This window comes from Peromyscus maniculatus, chromosome 4 (assembly GCF_049852395.1).
Source record: "Peromyscus maniculatus bairdii isolate BWxNUB_F1_BW_parent chromosome 4, HU_Pman_BW_mat_3.1, whole genome shotgun sequence".
NCBI classification, from domain to species: domain Eukaryota; kingdom Metazoa; phylum Chordata; class Mammalia; order Rodentia; family Cricetidae; genus Peromyscus; species Peromyscus maniculatus.
Genome location: NC_134855.1, coordinates 53,928,113 through 53,946,046, shown reverse-complemented (window position 1 = coordinate 53,946,046; position 17,934 = coordinate 53,928,113). Strand labels below are relative to the sequence as shown.

Below are 17,934 nucleotides of genomic sequence, written 5' to 3'. Positions count from 1 at the left end.
AGCGGCTTAGACCAAGCGTCCACCCCTAATCAGAGCTGGACCAATAAGATATTGCTGTGCATGCCCGTGACATTGCATCAGTTAGCTGTAGTGAGCTGAGCTGCAGCTCCTTGTAGACTCGGGACTGCTGTTGGGGAAAGCTATGATGACTACATACCAAGTGGATGAGAGAAACAGGAAGGCCAGTCTCCAAAAAGGAGTGGAGAAGGGAGGTAACAGTCAGAGAGAAGTCAAAAGGAGGATGTAAATGTAGAGAAAGTGGAAAAAAATTAGACATCGAGCCAGTCTCTCCCCATTACTTTTGCTACTTCCGGGACACTCAGCCTTTCTCATGACCCAGTCAGGGCTCCCATGTCATTTAATCAGAACTTCTCCTGATGAAGATCATTTTCTTCGTTTTTGTTTCTTGCAAACACCAGTCCCCACGGCAAGGAAAATGATCATTTGTCTTTTAACTCTACCGAGCCCTTGCCCTATGTTCTGCAGATAGTTTTGTCTCCGTTTTACAGCTTGTCCAAATTCATCCACCAAAATGAAGTGTAATGACAACTGGACCTGGGATCTCTGACTGCAAAAACCCATCTTTAAGTACCACAACAATGTTATCTTTGGTTTGGTGACATCTGTCTTGGACATTGGCATTGGTCTTTCAGTTTGTTGGCCATCTTGCCAGATAAGCTTTAGAAAACTAAAATACATCCTGGCAGCCAGCAACTCCCAATGCAGAGCTTGTAGAACTGAGCTGAACCTTGGCCGTCATATCTTTCAATGTCTTAATCTTGCAAAAAAATGGAAATGAAGTTCCCTAAATCTTAGGTCAGTGGTTTGGGGCTGAACAACTTCAGGTAAGTAATAGGTCCAGACTTCTCTGTCTCCTCAACTTTAGGTAAATAATAATAAGGGTAAGTAATAAGTCCAGACTTCTCCGTCTCCTCCAGCCCTATCAACTCTCCATGCTCTAGGGTGGTAGAGGGTTTGCTCAAACCAAGTCATCTCGCACTAGTTTCCCTGCTTATAGACGCCCATCAGCCCCGCTACTACCCAGTGAAGTCACGTTTGGTTTCACACCACGTAATGCCAGCTTGACCTCAGTTAAGATTCCATTTGACAGTGAGTGTCAGAGAGACTTTTAACACAGTTGTTCAGTGATTAGAATAAGATTTACCCAGCGAGCGTACCATTGTTTAAAATCCCTAGGAAGAATCCTGAAACCTTTTCTCCTCCTTCATTCTTTTCATTCTTCAACATCGGAGTGTTTTCTGTGTTCAAGGCCTCGTGCTAGGCATTCTGGGAGAAGGAGGAAGGGCAGCAGACAAACCCTTTTCTTAAGCTTTGCATGGTCTAATCCAGCCTTTCAGATGATTTGCCAACAAAACTCCTATGCCGCAGTTATTATGTGGCGAAGGGTAGGCTGCCTTTTGTCATATATAGGCTATAAAAAAAAAAAAGGAGACTTTTAGCGAGGGACAAATTAATATATAAAATGCAAAATGCCTCTACAATAAAAAAGTGTGACTTTAGAGCACAATTTGATTTATATTCTTAGCCTTTCTGATAAGTGAACCTTTGCATTTTCATATTTTATCCTTAATTTTTAAGTATTGGAGTGCGTGCAGTGAATGATCAATAGGTAGAGAAGCCACCAATACCACAGTGCTCCGAAATTGCTCTTCTCTCTTTTCTCTAGGGACAGCATTGCCCACTCATCCCCCTCTCTATTACAGCTGCCCCTGATGATTAAATATCAGGACGGCACAGCTTTGTAGTCTATTCTCCTAGGAGATTCCTTCTATTCATTTCTAGCATAATCTCTTACACTCATTTCTTGGGAATGAAAACCCATCTTGTCGCTTTCGGCCAGGTCCCAGAAGTGAAATACTGGGGCACATTAATCTGCCCTGACAGCCTAATCCCATTCCTCACCACCTCCCAGCAATTCCCAGCTTCCTAATTACCTTTCATAGTTTGCCTTTTTAAAGTTTCCTCGAAGCCACGGCTGCACACTGCCCTTAGCTCTTTTTCTCAAAGAATATGCATATCCAGGATGTGAGGAAGGTGTACTTTGGTATGCATGGACTGTGGGTGTCTGCACGAAGCAATGATACCTGTAGAAACAGAACTGTCCCTCTTACATGTCAGTACACTTCTACTCTATGTACTGCCGGTCTAAAAATCAAAGACTTTAGCATTTGGGTTGATCCAAGCAATAATGCACATCAGGAATATTCACATTTATGAATTACCATGCTTCCTCCCCCTCTCTTCCCATACACCCTGTATATACACACATACGCATATAAATATATATGATCGTATTTCCACAGCTACAGGCTATGTGCCCAAAGTCACTCATATGATGGATATATTTACCATATACAATCAAAATGAGATGCAGTGTTAAAGTCAATCTTCTCATATGACTGATGGAAGGTTTCTTCATTTAAAAAGTGGGAGTATATATCCATACGGTGTTTTACATCAAAGACGTGAGCGCTTTAGAAATGGCTTTATGATTAGTTAAGACTGCGTAAGGCTGCATATCATGCCCCTCCCAGTAGCACGCCAGTGCATGTGTTTACACATCAATGCCACTGAGGAATCCTACAATAAGCAGCTTCAACTTTTAAAGTTATTTGACATTGGAACCCTCCTTACTTCTGCTTGGCGTGTCTTCTGGCATTTCAAGTTAGTAATGGTCTGTGGAATGTTCATTGACAAACTTTGTCCTGACGGATGGGTTTATCTTCTGCCACCATGTTTATTTTCTGTTTTGTTTAAGCTGGCTTTTGCTCTCGGTGTTCTTAGGACATCCACAGTGTGTGAGTACATAAGAACGTGGCAGACAGAATTCCTGGTGAGCTTGGCACTGCGAGGTTTCAAAGTCTTAGAAATACTGGTAGGAACCACATACAATAGTACAAATCAGGGGTCCGTGTGAAAATGAAGTATGTCTTCAGTGACTTTACTGAAGTTAGTACCAGCTCCATTCTCTGGATGCTGACTAAGATGGCTCCTTACCTCCAAGAAGCTGAGTGTTTTAGTACAGAACTGGTCGGAGAAAGTATTCTATAGAAATCTGGGCGAGTGTGAGCTTCCTGAAGGTAGAATCCATGAATTACACATCTGTATTTCACGTGTCTGGGACCTGACAAAATAAACAGTCATCAATGCTTGTTGGCTACATTAATGATAGGTACATGTATCCATGCATATGTGAGTGAATGAATGAACTCCAGTGTCTTCCAGCACTGAAACCACACGCGTATGGTTCAATTCCAAGGTTTATATATTTTCTGCACTTGAATTCTGCACTGAATGAATGTAAGATAGAATTACAGCAAGAGACAAATAGAGAATCTGATCATAAGATCCTGCCCCTCCTGCTGGAGCCCAGCAATTCTGAACCACGTGAACAAGGGGAGGGAAAATGTACAGTAAAGCAATCACCAGAGTGCCTACCACAGTGTCCTCTGCCTGCGGAAGGAAGATCCCCTTCTCCACCCTGAAGGAAGAACACACTAAGTGACCTGTGAACGTCTAGCTAGCTTACCTTCTGTGGGGTGAAAACCAACAGGAATAAAGAGAAATTAGATGTTCCTCCTCCAACTAGCAACTCTACTCTCAGGACTTGTGAGCACAGAGAACCAGAACAAGCTGGTTTACAGGCAGAAAGGGGATCGGAGCCTGGGTTAAGAGCTGTGCTAGCAGAATTCTGAATTGTGTTTTGAGAGCTCCTTTCATTGGTGGCCAGCTGCTTTGTAAAAATGGAGACTCGAATATCAGAAATATGTGTTACATTTTTTATTCTCCCACTGTCATGAGAAGCCTGCAAATTAAGATTCGAACCTAGACCTGGTACTAGATGGCTGTGTGACCTTATAAAATCTGCATACCTTCTCTGAGACCCTGTTTCTTTTGGTGTAAAGTGAGAAAATAACACCTGTTTTATAGTTGTTATCACAACTCAAAGGAGCTATGCATCAAGTGGTTAGTGTGGTCCCCATACGTGGTAGGCACTTACTGATGGTGGCTATTATTAGCAGTAATATAATTATTGTAAAATATATTACACATATATTTTTAAATATCTGTCACACATATTTTAAATATATAAAATATATTGTATATAAATATAATATAAACACATGTGATAAAATTATATATAGTGTAATATACAAATTATACTATATTATAAAATATGCTGTGATATATATATATACATATATATATATATATATATATATATATATATATATATATTACAATCAGCCTCCTAATTTAGCCATAATCTCTCCACACAGCACCATGGGCAAGTAATTTTTAAGCACCTACTCCATGCCAAGCACACAGAAGCTCAACATCCAAGTCATGCTGTGTGCATCTATCACAGAAATGCATTCTCTGTAAGACAAATGGCCACTGACCTTAAATGTTAACCCACCGGTAAGATTAGCCTGAACTCTGTCCACTTATTAGATGATGTAGTAAACTTAGGGAGACTTAAGGAAATAACCCATACCTGACTAAAATCTAGTTCCCTCCTTCATGACAAGCTCTCCTCAAACTAACCTTGCTGCTACCCCAGTATAGAGTAGTTCTGAGTCTCTCTAAGGGTCATAGGTCCTCGGTACCCCTGAAACTGATGATGGCCTTTGGTTGCCTCACACTAGAGGTGCGAGGCAGCCTGGGATGGAAATCCTTCTTGTGTATAGGTGCAGCCTTTTATTCTTTCAATGGCAGGACAGTCTACAAGATGTCAATCTCCATCATTTGCAAGGTAAAGCCAAACTGTCCTTTCAATACCCACAAGCTCCCTGCAGTAAGCCAGCAAAAAACACCAGGACCTGGACAAATCCTCAATGGAGTCCTAGAACAGTTCTTTGATTCCCTAACATGCTGGAACTCCAATTCCAAAGAAATAATTGGAGATGAACTGTTGGAACACTCTAAAATAAATACTTTACTGTACTGGCATTGTTGAGGGATGGGCTGTCCAGTGAAATTTACAGATAACTCAAAGGAATCCCCTCACGTATCAGTGAGCATTTTGTTCATTTAAAATGGAAATGTCCATGTGTGTTTTAATTATCTATTAATAATTAATATAGACTCCTATCTACTCCCTATCTGGCACTATAACAGGTACTTTCAAGCATTTTGTTGTAGCCTCATAAACAACAGGTGAGGCAGATGAAGAAACTGAGCCTGAAAGTCAGGTAATTGCTCAAGGCTATTTACTGAAGGAAGAGCTGTGACTTCAGGTCCAAGGCTCCCTCCCATCTTCTACACTAAGATATGGAGGTGGACCTTGGGGGTGAAGAGACACTCACCAACAGAAGGTTGTTAAAATGTATGTAGAGTTGATAAGGGGGATTATGGAATATTCTCCAAGTCTTTTTTGGTGGAGAGTCAGGCACATCTGACAGGAGAAAGTTTGTGTACATACTTAGAAGATTTATAAAGTTTAGTTCATGAAGCCTACATGGATCATAAAGGCAAAAGCTATAACACACACACACACACACACACACACACACACACACACACACACACACACACACACGGGATCTGTACTGTTGCTACATGTTTTACTTTGGCTCAGAATCACATCTTGTCTCTTGCCACTTTGCAAACTTCGAAAAGACAAGAACTATACTTTGTTAACCATCACCCACAGCATCCAGCCCAACACATAGACTTCTTGAAAAGTTTGCTTAAGAGATGAGCAAACTCCACAGCAATTACCTAGAATACATTTGCTCATGGTCCACCGCCAAAAGCAGTGTAACCCGAAGAGCTGGTGTGGGGAACAGTCAAGGGGAAGGGTCCTGCCTACTCAGCCTTCTGTTCTCTTTCAGGAGTGACTCTGCACTGGCCCAGCTCTATGGGACGTCAGCAACCTTAGAGCATCACCACTTCAACCATGCTGTGATGATCCTTCAGAGTGAGGTGAGACCTGCTCTACTTCTCCCCTCGACAGAAGGCCAGCTACATGATTCCCACATGCTGCTGTGCCATGGACAGAGAAGTGGGAGGTCGTGTTTAAGTTAAACTCAGACCCTGGCACCTTTTGTGAACCTATCACATGCCAAAGACCTTGTTCCAGGTCTTCCTGAGCTAGTTCACTTGGCTCTGCTGAAGGTTTTGCAGAATCACTTACGGAGTACCAGGTGGAGGTTGCTTATTGCCAGGGCATCATCTCGTCTTCCTTGAAGGATGCAGGCTACCAAGGGGAGTAAGTCATGACAGAGCAGCCCAACTTTCCCATTTTGTGAAACCCAACGCCATGGAAAGAGGTGGTAGAAACAGTAAGAGTCAAGATTTGCTAGTGAAGTTGAGAAGCCTAAAAGAGATGAAAGAACTGAATTTTTTTGGTAGGACTGCATTCGAAAGTGAGAGACAGCTCCTAGCCCCAAGGCCAGGGCTAAGACTTAGAAGGCATTGGAGTGTTGGCTTGTCTCTTTCTGCAGAGAAAACCAGAAACCACTAACTGACTCTGGCTGCAACAGCTGAGTTTTTAACTTGCCAGGAAGAATCTGTTTAATTTTCTGAAGGCATACAGACCTTTTTTTTTTTTTTTTTTTTTTTGGCTAGGAAGGGATCATCTGTCCCCTGTTATTTGTAAGCTCTCTGGCTATGTCATTAATTATTATTATTATCGTCATTAAGGCCCTGCTTTGCTGGAATGGCATCATTAAATATGGAGGGCTTTTTTTTCCTCTAGACTATCTTGAGGAAACATGTCTTTTGTAATATCACCAAAGCCTTCCACCTCATGACAGAGACCCACCACTCCAGAGCCTGAATGTGGGCTAGGGCAGGGCAGCTGCCCGAGGTGCTATGTTTTCATTAGGAGTAAAGCTCCTAAGTAAGGGCCTTGGGAACTGGCAGAACCACCTTCCTGTCATCTGTGGCTCTGGGACATGAAAGCCACATGTTAGCCGAGAGCTGGGGAGGAGGTAGGGACAGTGGATGCTTTTGTTTAGCTTGTCTTTTTTCTGCTGGTAAATATGATGAGTCCCTGCCTCTAACCCCAGAAAGCCACGTCTGCAATCATGGGGATCACAAACGGTTCAGCTCCCTTAGGTTCGTGTCTTCTGACACATTGGTCAGCCTCCACTCCAATTTCCTCTGAGGGACAATGACCAGTGAAAACGGCAGCAGGCCATGAAGCCCAGGCCCCACTCCATTCTGCCACCAGGAAGGCAGATGTCACCCCTGTCCCACTTTCCAGTTTACAGAGGCCAGAGGACCTGTAGAAGTTCGCCTCAGACCTTTCTTTCTCTATGCCTGAGTTTCCCATCCATGCCATACCCGCTGGTTCCCTAAAGCCTAATCTCCCACAATATTTGTGAGAGACTCATTTCTATTTTAGGGTCAAACTTTGAAGTGCTGTTCAAGGCTAGTTTGCATAGTCAATAATGCGTTGATGCAAACTAATTTTATAAATTAAAGCTGATACGACTGATTTTGTATTCCCCAAGAGCAGTGCTATTTACCATGTCCTTTACAAGCAGTAGAAGGCATGTCACACAATAACCAGCACCTCAAGTGTAGGGGAGTTCTCTTGTCTGGACGCACACTTCCACTCAGCCTTGCTCCGAAGGCTGTCTTGCTTCCCCTGGGTGATGCCGGATGTACTGCTGAACCCAGGTGAGCATTTTCCCAAAAGCTGTAAACTACTTTTTCCCAGGTCCCAGAATACTTGCTTGTAACTGTCCCATGAGGTGATGCTCAGGCAACATAGAAGGAAAAAACCCTGTGCAAAGTCATGGTCCAGCTTTCCTTGAATTCTTTGTCCTCTTAATCGCTGAATTAAAGGCCTAGAAGAGTGCATTTGAAAATTACTATTAGTATTGGACCTCGTCCCAGGTAGAATCAACATCCTCTAGTCAGGAGGGGAGGGTTCACTCAATGAGATAAATCAGTTCAGCAAAGCAGATTATCACCTGGCACTCGATTAAAATAAAATTGCTAATTGATATTCTGGTTCCCTGGATAAATTAACTTACCTCTCGTGGAGAATAGTTTATTCTTGAGAAACTGTCTGCCCCTTTCCTTCTCTACCATCTTCTGGCTCTCAATCCTAGGTTCAGATTGATCTAGTTCCAAGGCCACATGCTTTTGAGTTCATATTTCATGCTAAGAAAAGCGGACCAAAGAAGTCTTGACTTAGCAAGCATGTGAAGTAAAACCCTTCACGTTGCTGAAAGGTTTCCCGCCTTACTAACAACCAGCAATGGGGTGCGAAGTGAGTCTTCTAGAGGGAGCAAGAATGCTCTCCAGTAGCATGGAGGTAAAGTTGTATTGCAGCCTTTGTTTGGTAGAAGTCATCATTAGAGTCCCACTGCATGCAGACAACGGCTTCTTCATCCTAGCTGTTGAGCGGTTACCTGGTGTTGGGAATTTAAACCAGCAGATGCTTTATCAAAGGAGCCCGAAAGTTCAGGGTTCCTCACTTCAGCAGGGAGGTCGATCTTTGAGTGGCATCTCCTGTACATTGAAGGTTGTTTAGCTACATCTCTGACCTCTCCCATTAAAGGTCTTAAAGGTTAGTAGTGTCCCAGCCATTCATGACCATTCAAAATGTCTCTATTTTTTCCCAAAACTTCCATTGTCTAAATCTCCCCCATTAAGAGACAATAGTCTAATGATCTTTGCTCCTCCTCAACGTCACTTGTCACCATAGCAAGCATTTCTAGAATGCCAGCTAAATCTTCATTAGTAGAAGTAGTATTTCTTTGGGGATCCACTTCTCCACTATGTACTTCTGTATCTATAATAACACAAGTTCACACATTATCAGAGTTCCTGTCCACACTGAAAAGATAATAAAGTGCTCCTTGGTGGACCCTCCAACCCCCAACCCCCAACCCCGAAGTAGCTCACTTTCTGGCTTTGCTGTTTGCCAGAATGTCTGTTTGTATCTATAAAACTTTTATTAAGCTTTGGACTGGAGAAAGGGCCCACAGTTAGGAGCGTTCGCTACTCTTTCCGCGGACCTGAGTTCTGTTTCCAGCACCCGAGTCAGGTACCTCACAACCACCTGTATCTCCAGCTTGAGAGGATCTGATGGCCTCTTCCAGTCTCAGTGAGCACCTGCATACATTTACATGGATCCACACATCCATGCATACATACACACACATAGAAACAAAAATGAATCTAGAAAAAAATGAAAATTTTACTAAACTTTAAATTTTTTTCATGCTCTGATCTTTTTCTAAAATATAGGAAAAAATGTACAGTCACCAACTACAGATTTAATGGTGTGTTTTGTGACTTTCTACCTTCTCATTACAGGGTCACAATATCTTTGCTAATTTGTCCTCCAAGGAATACAGTGACCTCATGCAGCTTCTGAAGCAGTCGATATTAGCTACAGACCTCACGCTGTACTTTGAGTAGGTATTGGAACTTAGTCTGTTTAACAAATGATACTAACATTCCATCTTTCATTAATTTCTGGGTCAATATTGAATGTTGCATATTGTTCCAGCACTGCTATCAGTGTTTCCTTATCTAAGTGAAGTTCGTTAAGATGATGTATACACTCCAAGGATTCCGGGCTATAGTGACGAGTTTGAAGTCTTTCTTATGATTGATGAGCCTTCTTTGGATTGTGAGTCTGTAGGCTAAGTGCTGCCTACAACAGCTGTTTCCAAGTATTATTATCTATTTCTGTAATGGTGCTGATGGTGATGATGAACAATATTCATGGATGGAAGGGTGACTAGAAACTTAAGCCTGTATTCCTTGCCCCTTTCCCCAAGTTATACTTTGAACAGCAGAGTCTGCCCCAATTTCTACCAAAATTGTTCTGTCAGTGGCCACCAAAGACTCCTGGCCTTTCCTAGCTTTCTTGACAGAAAGGCTTACTGATGCTTCCCTGTCAGGTTCTACTCTTTGCTTCCCCAATACCTGGGAATATTTCTTTCTCCTTTTCCAGATCCTCTCTAGGTTTCTAATCCTTCTTCCTTTGCGAGTCCTGTAACCCATGCTCTGTTCCCTCTACTGAGACTGTCTTCCTGACCTCCTGTCTGTATTACCTTGACATAGGTTACCTCCAGGTTGGAAGATCTGAAATGCTTCGTTCTTATTCTCTGCATTGTAGACCCTTGTCCCCGACTTCGGTTCGCTCAGCTTTCAAGAAAACCTTAAACTTAGCTTGACTGACAAAATCCTTCCTTATTGCCCCCTCTATATTTTTCATTCTTTTTTAAAAATTATTTTATTTGTTTGTTTGTTTGTTTGTTTGTTTGTTTTTCAAGACAGGGTTTCTCTGTGTAGTTTTGGTGCCTCTCCTGGATATCACTCTATAGACCAGGCTGGCCTTAAACTCACAGAGATCCGCCTGGCTCTGTCTCCCAAGTGCTGGGATTAAAGGCATGTGCCACCACCACCCGGCGAGATTTTATTTTTTTAATTGCATGTATATATCGGGAGGGGGTCTTGTGGACATGAGTGTTGTGCCCATGGAGACCAGGAGAGGACGTCATATTCTCTGGACCTGGAGTCACAGGCTGCTGTGAGCCACCGGAAATGGGTGCTGGAAACCTAACTCAGGTCTTCTGCATGAACAGTGTGCTCTTAACCATTGAGCCGTTTCTCTGCCCCCACCGTTTTCCTTGCATTATTATTTTTCATTTCTCCCTTATAGAATCTGTCTGCTTTGACCATACCTGACTACATACTACCCTTTGAAACAATGCCGTGTCCCTGATCCTGCAGTCCTATCATCATTCCTACACCCGTGCGTGCCTCACCCTGTCTGAACTGACCCATCCTCTAGTTTCGTCTCTTCCACCACTTTCCCTTTCCAGTCCAGTACGTTCACACTGCATTATAATTAGGTTCAATGGTAGGAAATAGAAAACCCAAAGCAGCAATTTCTCTATTGCATAAAAGAAGTACAGAGACCCACAGCCTGCTGGTGGTGTGGTAGCTAATGAAGTCCTCATGGACCCAGGTTTCTTCTGTCTTCCTATGATGTCAGTTTCCACCTCTTAGTCGAGATGATTGCTCAAGTTCCAGCACTGCTGTCCACCTTCAAGCCAGTAAGAAGATGGGATAAGGAAGGAGGCAAGAGGAAACTCGGGCCATCTTCCAAGGTGTTCTGGAAGTCGTCACTTAATACTTCCACTTACATTTCGCTAGTCAAAATTCGGTTTCGTGGCTATTTCTAATATCAAGGAATGTTGGGGAAGGAAGACTTTACTCTGGCTAGCCTTGAAGTTCTGTTAACAGTGGAGAAGGAAAGAATAGATATTGGTGTAGACAATGGGCAGTCCATGTCACGGGTATTTATTACTGAATTTTGCTGTATGGATTATTACGTGGGACAGTGGAAGGAGTAAAGGCTGAGAGGATTATTGGCCTGAATTTCCATTTCTTTCTATCATCCCCATTAAGCCTTGTGGCTGGAAAGTTCTCCCCTGTCTCTCTCTTCCTTGGAATGCTAATGATACGTAATGTCTTTAAACTGACAAGAGCAGTCTAGCATCTGTGGAGAATGAAAGGCTGAATGAGGCGGTAGATGCCCCAGCTGGGTAGCAGTCAAAGGCAGGACTCTCAGAGGGGGAGAGGGCTAAGGAGCAGCCACCTCGGCAGCCCTTTGCTCGGAGCTGCTGCCCAAAGCGCTGTGAAAGGCGGACATGGCGCTCAAATCTGAAGACAAGCAGATTGCCCGCCAGTCAGTTTACAGAGCACTAAGAAGCCCTACACCACTGGGAGCCAGCTTCTGTGTCTCTGGGAAAAGCCTGAGGAACGAAAACAGGGGTTCTGCACTGGGGAGAAGAAGGAGGTCTCACACAGAGGGTTCAATGGGGTAGACCAAGACTCTGGATTTTCTCAAATGAAAGCCCAGAATCCCAGTCGCTCTGAAGTTAGGGGTCTGTAAACCACATGCCCAAAGCTGTCAGCTTCAAAGTCATAATAAACAACGTGTGTGTGTGTGTGTGTGTGTGTGTGTGTGTGTGTGTGTGTGTGTGTGTTTATCCCATTAAATTTTGGAAATATACTTAGGTGGAAATTTTTTAATCCAAAACTCAAATTTAACTAGACTTTCTTTTATTTAGTGAGTTATCCTAACTCTCTCTCTCCCTCCCTCTCTTCCTTCCTCCTCCTCCTCCTCCTCCTCTCTCTCTCTTTTTCTCTCTCTCTCTCTGTAATTAGCCTTTTGATTCCTGACTGTGACACACAAACAGGCCACCAAAGATCAGAGAGATTTTATGTACCTCTAATGAAAAACAGAGACCAAAACAGAAAAGAAAAACAAAGTACCACATAGAAAACCCAGTCGTTAATACTCTCGAGGAAGTCAGAGCCTGTATCCATTAAACAATAATAGGTTTCTTTAAGAAATACTAGGAAGGAGCATGAAGAAGTAAACTCTTGAAAATGAAAATGTGACGATTAAGAGAAAAAAATGAATAAAGGCATTGGAAAGTTCAGTCAATAGACTAAAGGCAACAAGATGCACTTGTTTCACACGCCTTTTTGAACGCTTAGATTTGTTAATCATATGCCTGTTTTCCATTTGACAAACAGAAGTTTACTTATAGATCAGTGAGATGGCCCAGCAGGTAAAGATACTTGCTGCTCTAACTGGCTGCCTGGGTTTGATCTCCAGAATCCACATGCCAAAAGGGAGAACAGCTTCTTCAGATTGTCCTCCAACCTCCACACATGTACCATGGCAAACACGTGCACGTGCGAGCGCGCACACACACACACACACTAAATGTAAAAAAAAATAATCTTATAGTGTGTGTGTGTGTGTGTGTGTGTGTGTGTGTGTGTGTGTGTGTGTGTACAGGTTTACACATGTATATGCATATACCTGGAGGCCAGAGGTCAATGTCAGATGCCATTGTTTGTTTGAGACAGGGTCTCTTCCTGGCCTTGAACTTACCAAGTAAGCTAGACTGACTGGCCAGCGAGCCCCAGGATCCCCTCTCTCCTTAGCTTCGGGATTACAAGTGTGCCCCACCAACACCTAGCTTTTGACATGGGGGCTGGGGACTGAACTTAGGTCCCCGTGCTTGTGTGAGAAGTACTTTACTAACTCCCCAGCCCCAAAAATACAAATCTTAATTAAAATAAAAAAATGTCTGTTTTTAAAAGCCCCAGGCTCTGTTGCTGACTAGCTGTGTGGTGTCAAACGCGTTGCTTTCCTCTGGGACGCCTTCCTTCGTGTGTAGAATGGCAACAACGGACTTTACATATACTAAACATCTTATGAGTGGTGACCATGACAACATCATTGCCTTATGATCCACCTATTCCACATGCTCTGTGGCCCTCAGGCTGCCTTCATGGCCTCCCATCTTTTCCTAGAATGATGCTCCTGGATTTGGGATTTATGAAAAATCCATGTTATGATGCTTTTTTTTTTAACTTCCTGGCACTTGCAAGATCTTGAGTTATTCTTCTCCAAATAGAAGCATTTTCTAAACCAAGTTTCCAAGCAACTCCTAAAGGGACAAGAGGGGAGGAAAAGCCTCCCTCAGCTCTTGCTGTCCATTTATCAAGCCCCGTTGGGGCTGTGACGAATCACTAAGTGAGCGCTGGGATGCAGTCTGGGAAGCTGCTTGCTTCGCTTGCTCATTACTCTGCTCTTATCTCCACGCTGCAGCCCCTGCTAATGTTTGCTGACTCCCACAGAAGCGCCTTGCCTCCCTCGGCCAGCATCATTGGCTGGAGGTCCTGAATAGCTCATTCTCTAATCTAGACCTCCAGGGGACTGATCCGCATGCCGGTCTAAAGTTGTGTTAAAGTATGGCCATATTTTCCATCCAAACAACCCCTCGGGTAAATGAGGGAGAGACAGCTTCTGTATACATACTTATACAGGTGCTTATATTTCACCAGCGTACAATTAGGGAACTAGAAGGCGTGTTGGAGATGACTACATCCACTTCATCTCCTCTGTTTTGCAGATCAGGCACTGATGGTTGAATGGTATAGCTTGGGTCACAAAAGTAATTATTGGCAAAATTTGAACCCATATTCCCCATTTCGGGGCACTTCCCACAACCACCACATTCTTTCTCTAATGGATGAGTCAAGAAACAGTTCCATTTGAATTGTAGTATATTCTACAGCAACATTGACTCAACCTAAAGAAAGTCAATCAGTTAACTAACCTGGGTCGCCTAAGCTCTTTCCCAAAATGCAGTTGGAGGCAAAGGCCTGTGTGCATTTAGTTTAATTTTGAAAATAACACCAAAGGTAAGAGTGGGATGAAGGGCTGGGTCGGGGAAACTATTTTGAGGATGTATCCCTTTGCTGGTCACCACAATGGTCAGCTAGGCTGGAACCTAAAGGGAGCATCTGAAACATCTCATATGTTGCATCTTCCAATTGGCCTCCAGCCTCTATCCTCATAAGCCTAAATTTGCTCCAAGTCTTACAAACTCTTGTACACTTCCAAGTTGTACATACTCAGGGCCTGGGAATTCCTACAACTGTCTCCAGCTCCCACACATGAGGAGTCCAAGCATACCAGGACCCCAGGAAGCTCTGCACAGGGCAGCAACAACAGAATTTGTAATATTGATTGCCCTAGCAACAGCTGGAGAACGGTAAGGTCAAGAGGATACATGGTGGCTCCCTTGACTGACTCTAGAGGTCTAGTTATCCTTGACTCTTCTGACGTGACTACCCAAATCAGACATCATGGTAGAGGTAGGTATAGTGTCAGTCCTGTAATCCCAGCACTTAGGAAGCTGACGTAGACTGATTGCCATGAGCTTGAAGCCAGCTGGGCTACACAGAAAAATAAAATAAAATGAAAAAAATTATGGTGGAATTGGTCAAACTTTCTAGGAAGAAGAAAGTCACTCTAGAGATGGCCAAATGGACAAGAAGTGGATCTCATCTTTGAGAAGGCTTCACAGCTCGTTCTTAGGGGCAGGAATTCCTGTCATGATCCAGAAAGGGAACCTGTAAGATACATAGAATTGTGGAGACACCAAAGCTGCCACAAGCTAGTGACTTCACTTCCAATGGCTTTGGGTGTCGTTGAGCCTAGATGCCACAACAGCAGAGGAGAGGACCCAGAGAACAAGAACAAACAGACGAACCCCCTGGTGTGAATAGCTAGGTTCACACCCTACTTCTGGGTGATCAGTTATTCAATCTGATTTTCCAACTCACGAAAACTCAGCTCTCGCTGATCAATTTGTTTTGTAATTGACATCCTGTGCCTGGTTCCGAGCCCTCCATCTAGTAATTCTTTGATAATTAAATAGTCGTTTCACCGGGCTCAAACAGAAATTAAATCTACTGTATCAGGAACCAACCTCACAACTGTTAAAGAGAGTCGCTCACTTTAACCTTTCTCTGCCCTGGTTTTCTTGTCAGAACTATGAGTTTGGACATTTTACTCAGGTCCATTTGCTAGGGGCCTGGTGTGACAGTCAACGGAGATTACCTATAGGAAAGAGCTCTGATAATTTAAAACACTTTATAAAAAAGAAATCATTCAGCCAGAAACTTCATAAAATACGCACCATAAAAGATGACACTGGGGTGGGCAGAGGGAGGGAGAGATCGACAATCACAAATGTTAAAACTTCAGATACGTCACTGATGCCCTGTGATATTTGTACTGTTTCCAGCCAACAAAGATGAGCTGTTACCGCTTCGGCAATTAGTAATGAAACCGGCAAGTGATATGTCCCCAGAGCTTACTTAGGAGCTGGGCGTACACAGATCCTATTTTATTCTAGAAACAGGCGGAGGAGACAGGTAGTCTTTTGAAAATAAAGCACTGCTACATTTTTATTTCCTTTGTGTGTGCATGTGTGTCTGGGTGGGTGCATGCACGCTATGGTGCATGCAGGGAGGTCAGAGAGCAATATGCTGGAGTCAGCTCTCTCCTTCCACGATGCAGGTCTGAGAAATCAAACTCGGATGCTCAGGCTCGGCATCAGCTGCCTCTACTCCCAGAGCCTTTATGGCATCAGCCCGTTAGACACAATCTCGCTAACTTCATAGTATGAAGGGGGAAACTGAGGCTGGACAGCTTCAGTAAATTGTTTCCAATGTTCATTTGAACAAGCAGATGGATTCCAGAATGTATTCAATCCTTCTGCCATTCTCTCTATAGTGATCTGATTAGTCTTTTAAGAGTAATGAAGGGCCGGGCGGTGGTGGCGCACGCCTTTAATCCCAGCACTCGGGAGGCAGAGGCAGGTGGATCTCTGTGAGTTCGAGGCCAGCCTGGGCTACCAAGTGAGATCCAGGAAAGGCGCAAAGCTACACAAGAGAAACCCTGTCTCGGAAAACCAAAAAAAAAAAAAAAAAAAAAAAAAAAAAAGAGTAATGAAGGGACGCTAAGGCCCAGTCCTTGAGATGTTTAGGCATTAGTGACGGCACTAACTCTGGTGTACATAAGCTTGAGTTTCAAACACAAGAGGTGCCAGCCTAACCAATACTCTACCACCCAGAGTGATTCTATGTCCATTTAGCAAAGTAATAGGAGTGGGTTCTCCTCTAGAGCATTGGACCTCCCTAGCCCATGGGTTCTTGGCCAAGTTTACTCTACCAGGCATGAGCTTCCTTCTGTGGAGCAGGCCGGAAATCCCAACCAGAGTGGTTGGTCAGCTCCATGGCTTCCACGCCACTGTTGCACCCATGGGCACATTTTGCCAGCTTGGTCATTATTGGAGCTCACAGAGTTGATGGCTCTTCTCCCTCAGCAAGCTATAGAGCGCCTTCTGTCACAGTGAAAGCTACGCATCCTTCTCTTTAGCTAATTCTTGGGGCCCTTAAACTTGAAATACTGCCTGACTAATGAGTTCCCAGAATATTAACTTTTTGACTTTGGTTTCTCACATTAACCTATAGGCAGATATTCTTCTCTCCATCTGACCGATGGGGTTGCTGTCTATGACCACGCCACCCTAAAAGCACCCAATCTTACCAGACAGGTATGCCTAGGCTTGCAAAGAGTAATCACCTAGAAATCATGTATTCTCTTACAGATCTCCATGACAAATAGTTAAGTAATTGCTTCAGACTACTATTTAAACTGGAAATTACTAAACAATTCAGCGTTTATGCAACCACTTGGGTGCCCAGTGCTTTTTAGATTGGCTCTGGAAATTAATCAGATCACTCCTCCGATTGAAAATTGCCACTTCCTCTTGTGCCCTACAAATACCCTTCATCAGCAATTATGGGAAGTGTCCAAATGACTGCTTTCTTTGCCGCTGTCCTTCCAAATGGGTGCAGTCTGTAGCATGTCTCAAAAGCATCTGATGACAGTCACATGCACTAAATGCTTTCAGATTGTTTAGAATAATAGTTCAACCTTCCTTTGAAAAATTACAGTAATATCAAGATAAATTATTAAAATATACGGTATGAATTCAACAAATATTGCTACTGCTATTCAGACAGAGATATTCACTCATTCATCATTCAGTGAGTGTTTATTAAGAACCCACTGTGTTCTGTGTTTTCAACTTCGACAGTTGCCTGTATTCAGCCAATCACAGGATTGGAACAATTAGATATTAGTGACCAATGGAGCTTAACCCATCATTATCTCTCAAACATTCTTGTATTTTTGACAGAGCCTGATGAGTTATCCCAAGAAAACTCTTCTAATGTTAGGTCAGAAGGTCTGTGGTAGGTTGACAGGCAAAGATTTTAGTAGTTCCTGATATATTTCAAAGTGTCTTTAGACAACTGATATACATATCCCCTTTCCAGTGGTAGGATGATGGAACAGAAATCAGGAAGTTCCACCCTTGATGTTTTCTTTATGCCAGGCAGTGGGCTACTCATTGAGAATATGTAAGTAGATAAAATGTGGGTCTTACCCTTAGGGGTCCAGATCCCCGTGGGGTAGAGAGGAACAGGAACTCAGCCTCATGCAGAGCTCCAGCTGGAGTCACTGCAGAGAGTGACTGGAGCATGCTC

General features: G+C 43.3%; 1 protein-coding gene across 3 annotated transcripts in view; it reads left to right on the top strand.

Annotated features, from left to right (window-relative positions):
• Pde11a (phosphodiesterase 11A) overlaps window positions 1-17,934 on the top strand; it is a 364,881-nt gene that overhangs the window by 286,642 nt on the left and 60,305 nt on the right. For all 3 annotated transcript variants that reach the window (XM_006972471.4, XM_042275494.2, XM_076569730.1), the window contains exons 14-15: window positions 5,859-5,949; window positions 9,304-9,404. In XM_006972471.4, the coding sequence (XP_006972533.2) occupies window positions 5,859-5,949; window positions 9,304-9,404 (192 nt within the window). The remainder of the gene's footprint in view (window positions 1-5,858; window positions 5,950-9,303; window positions 9,405-17,934) is intronic.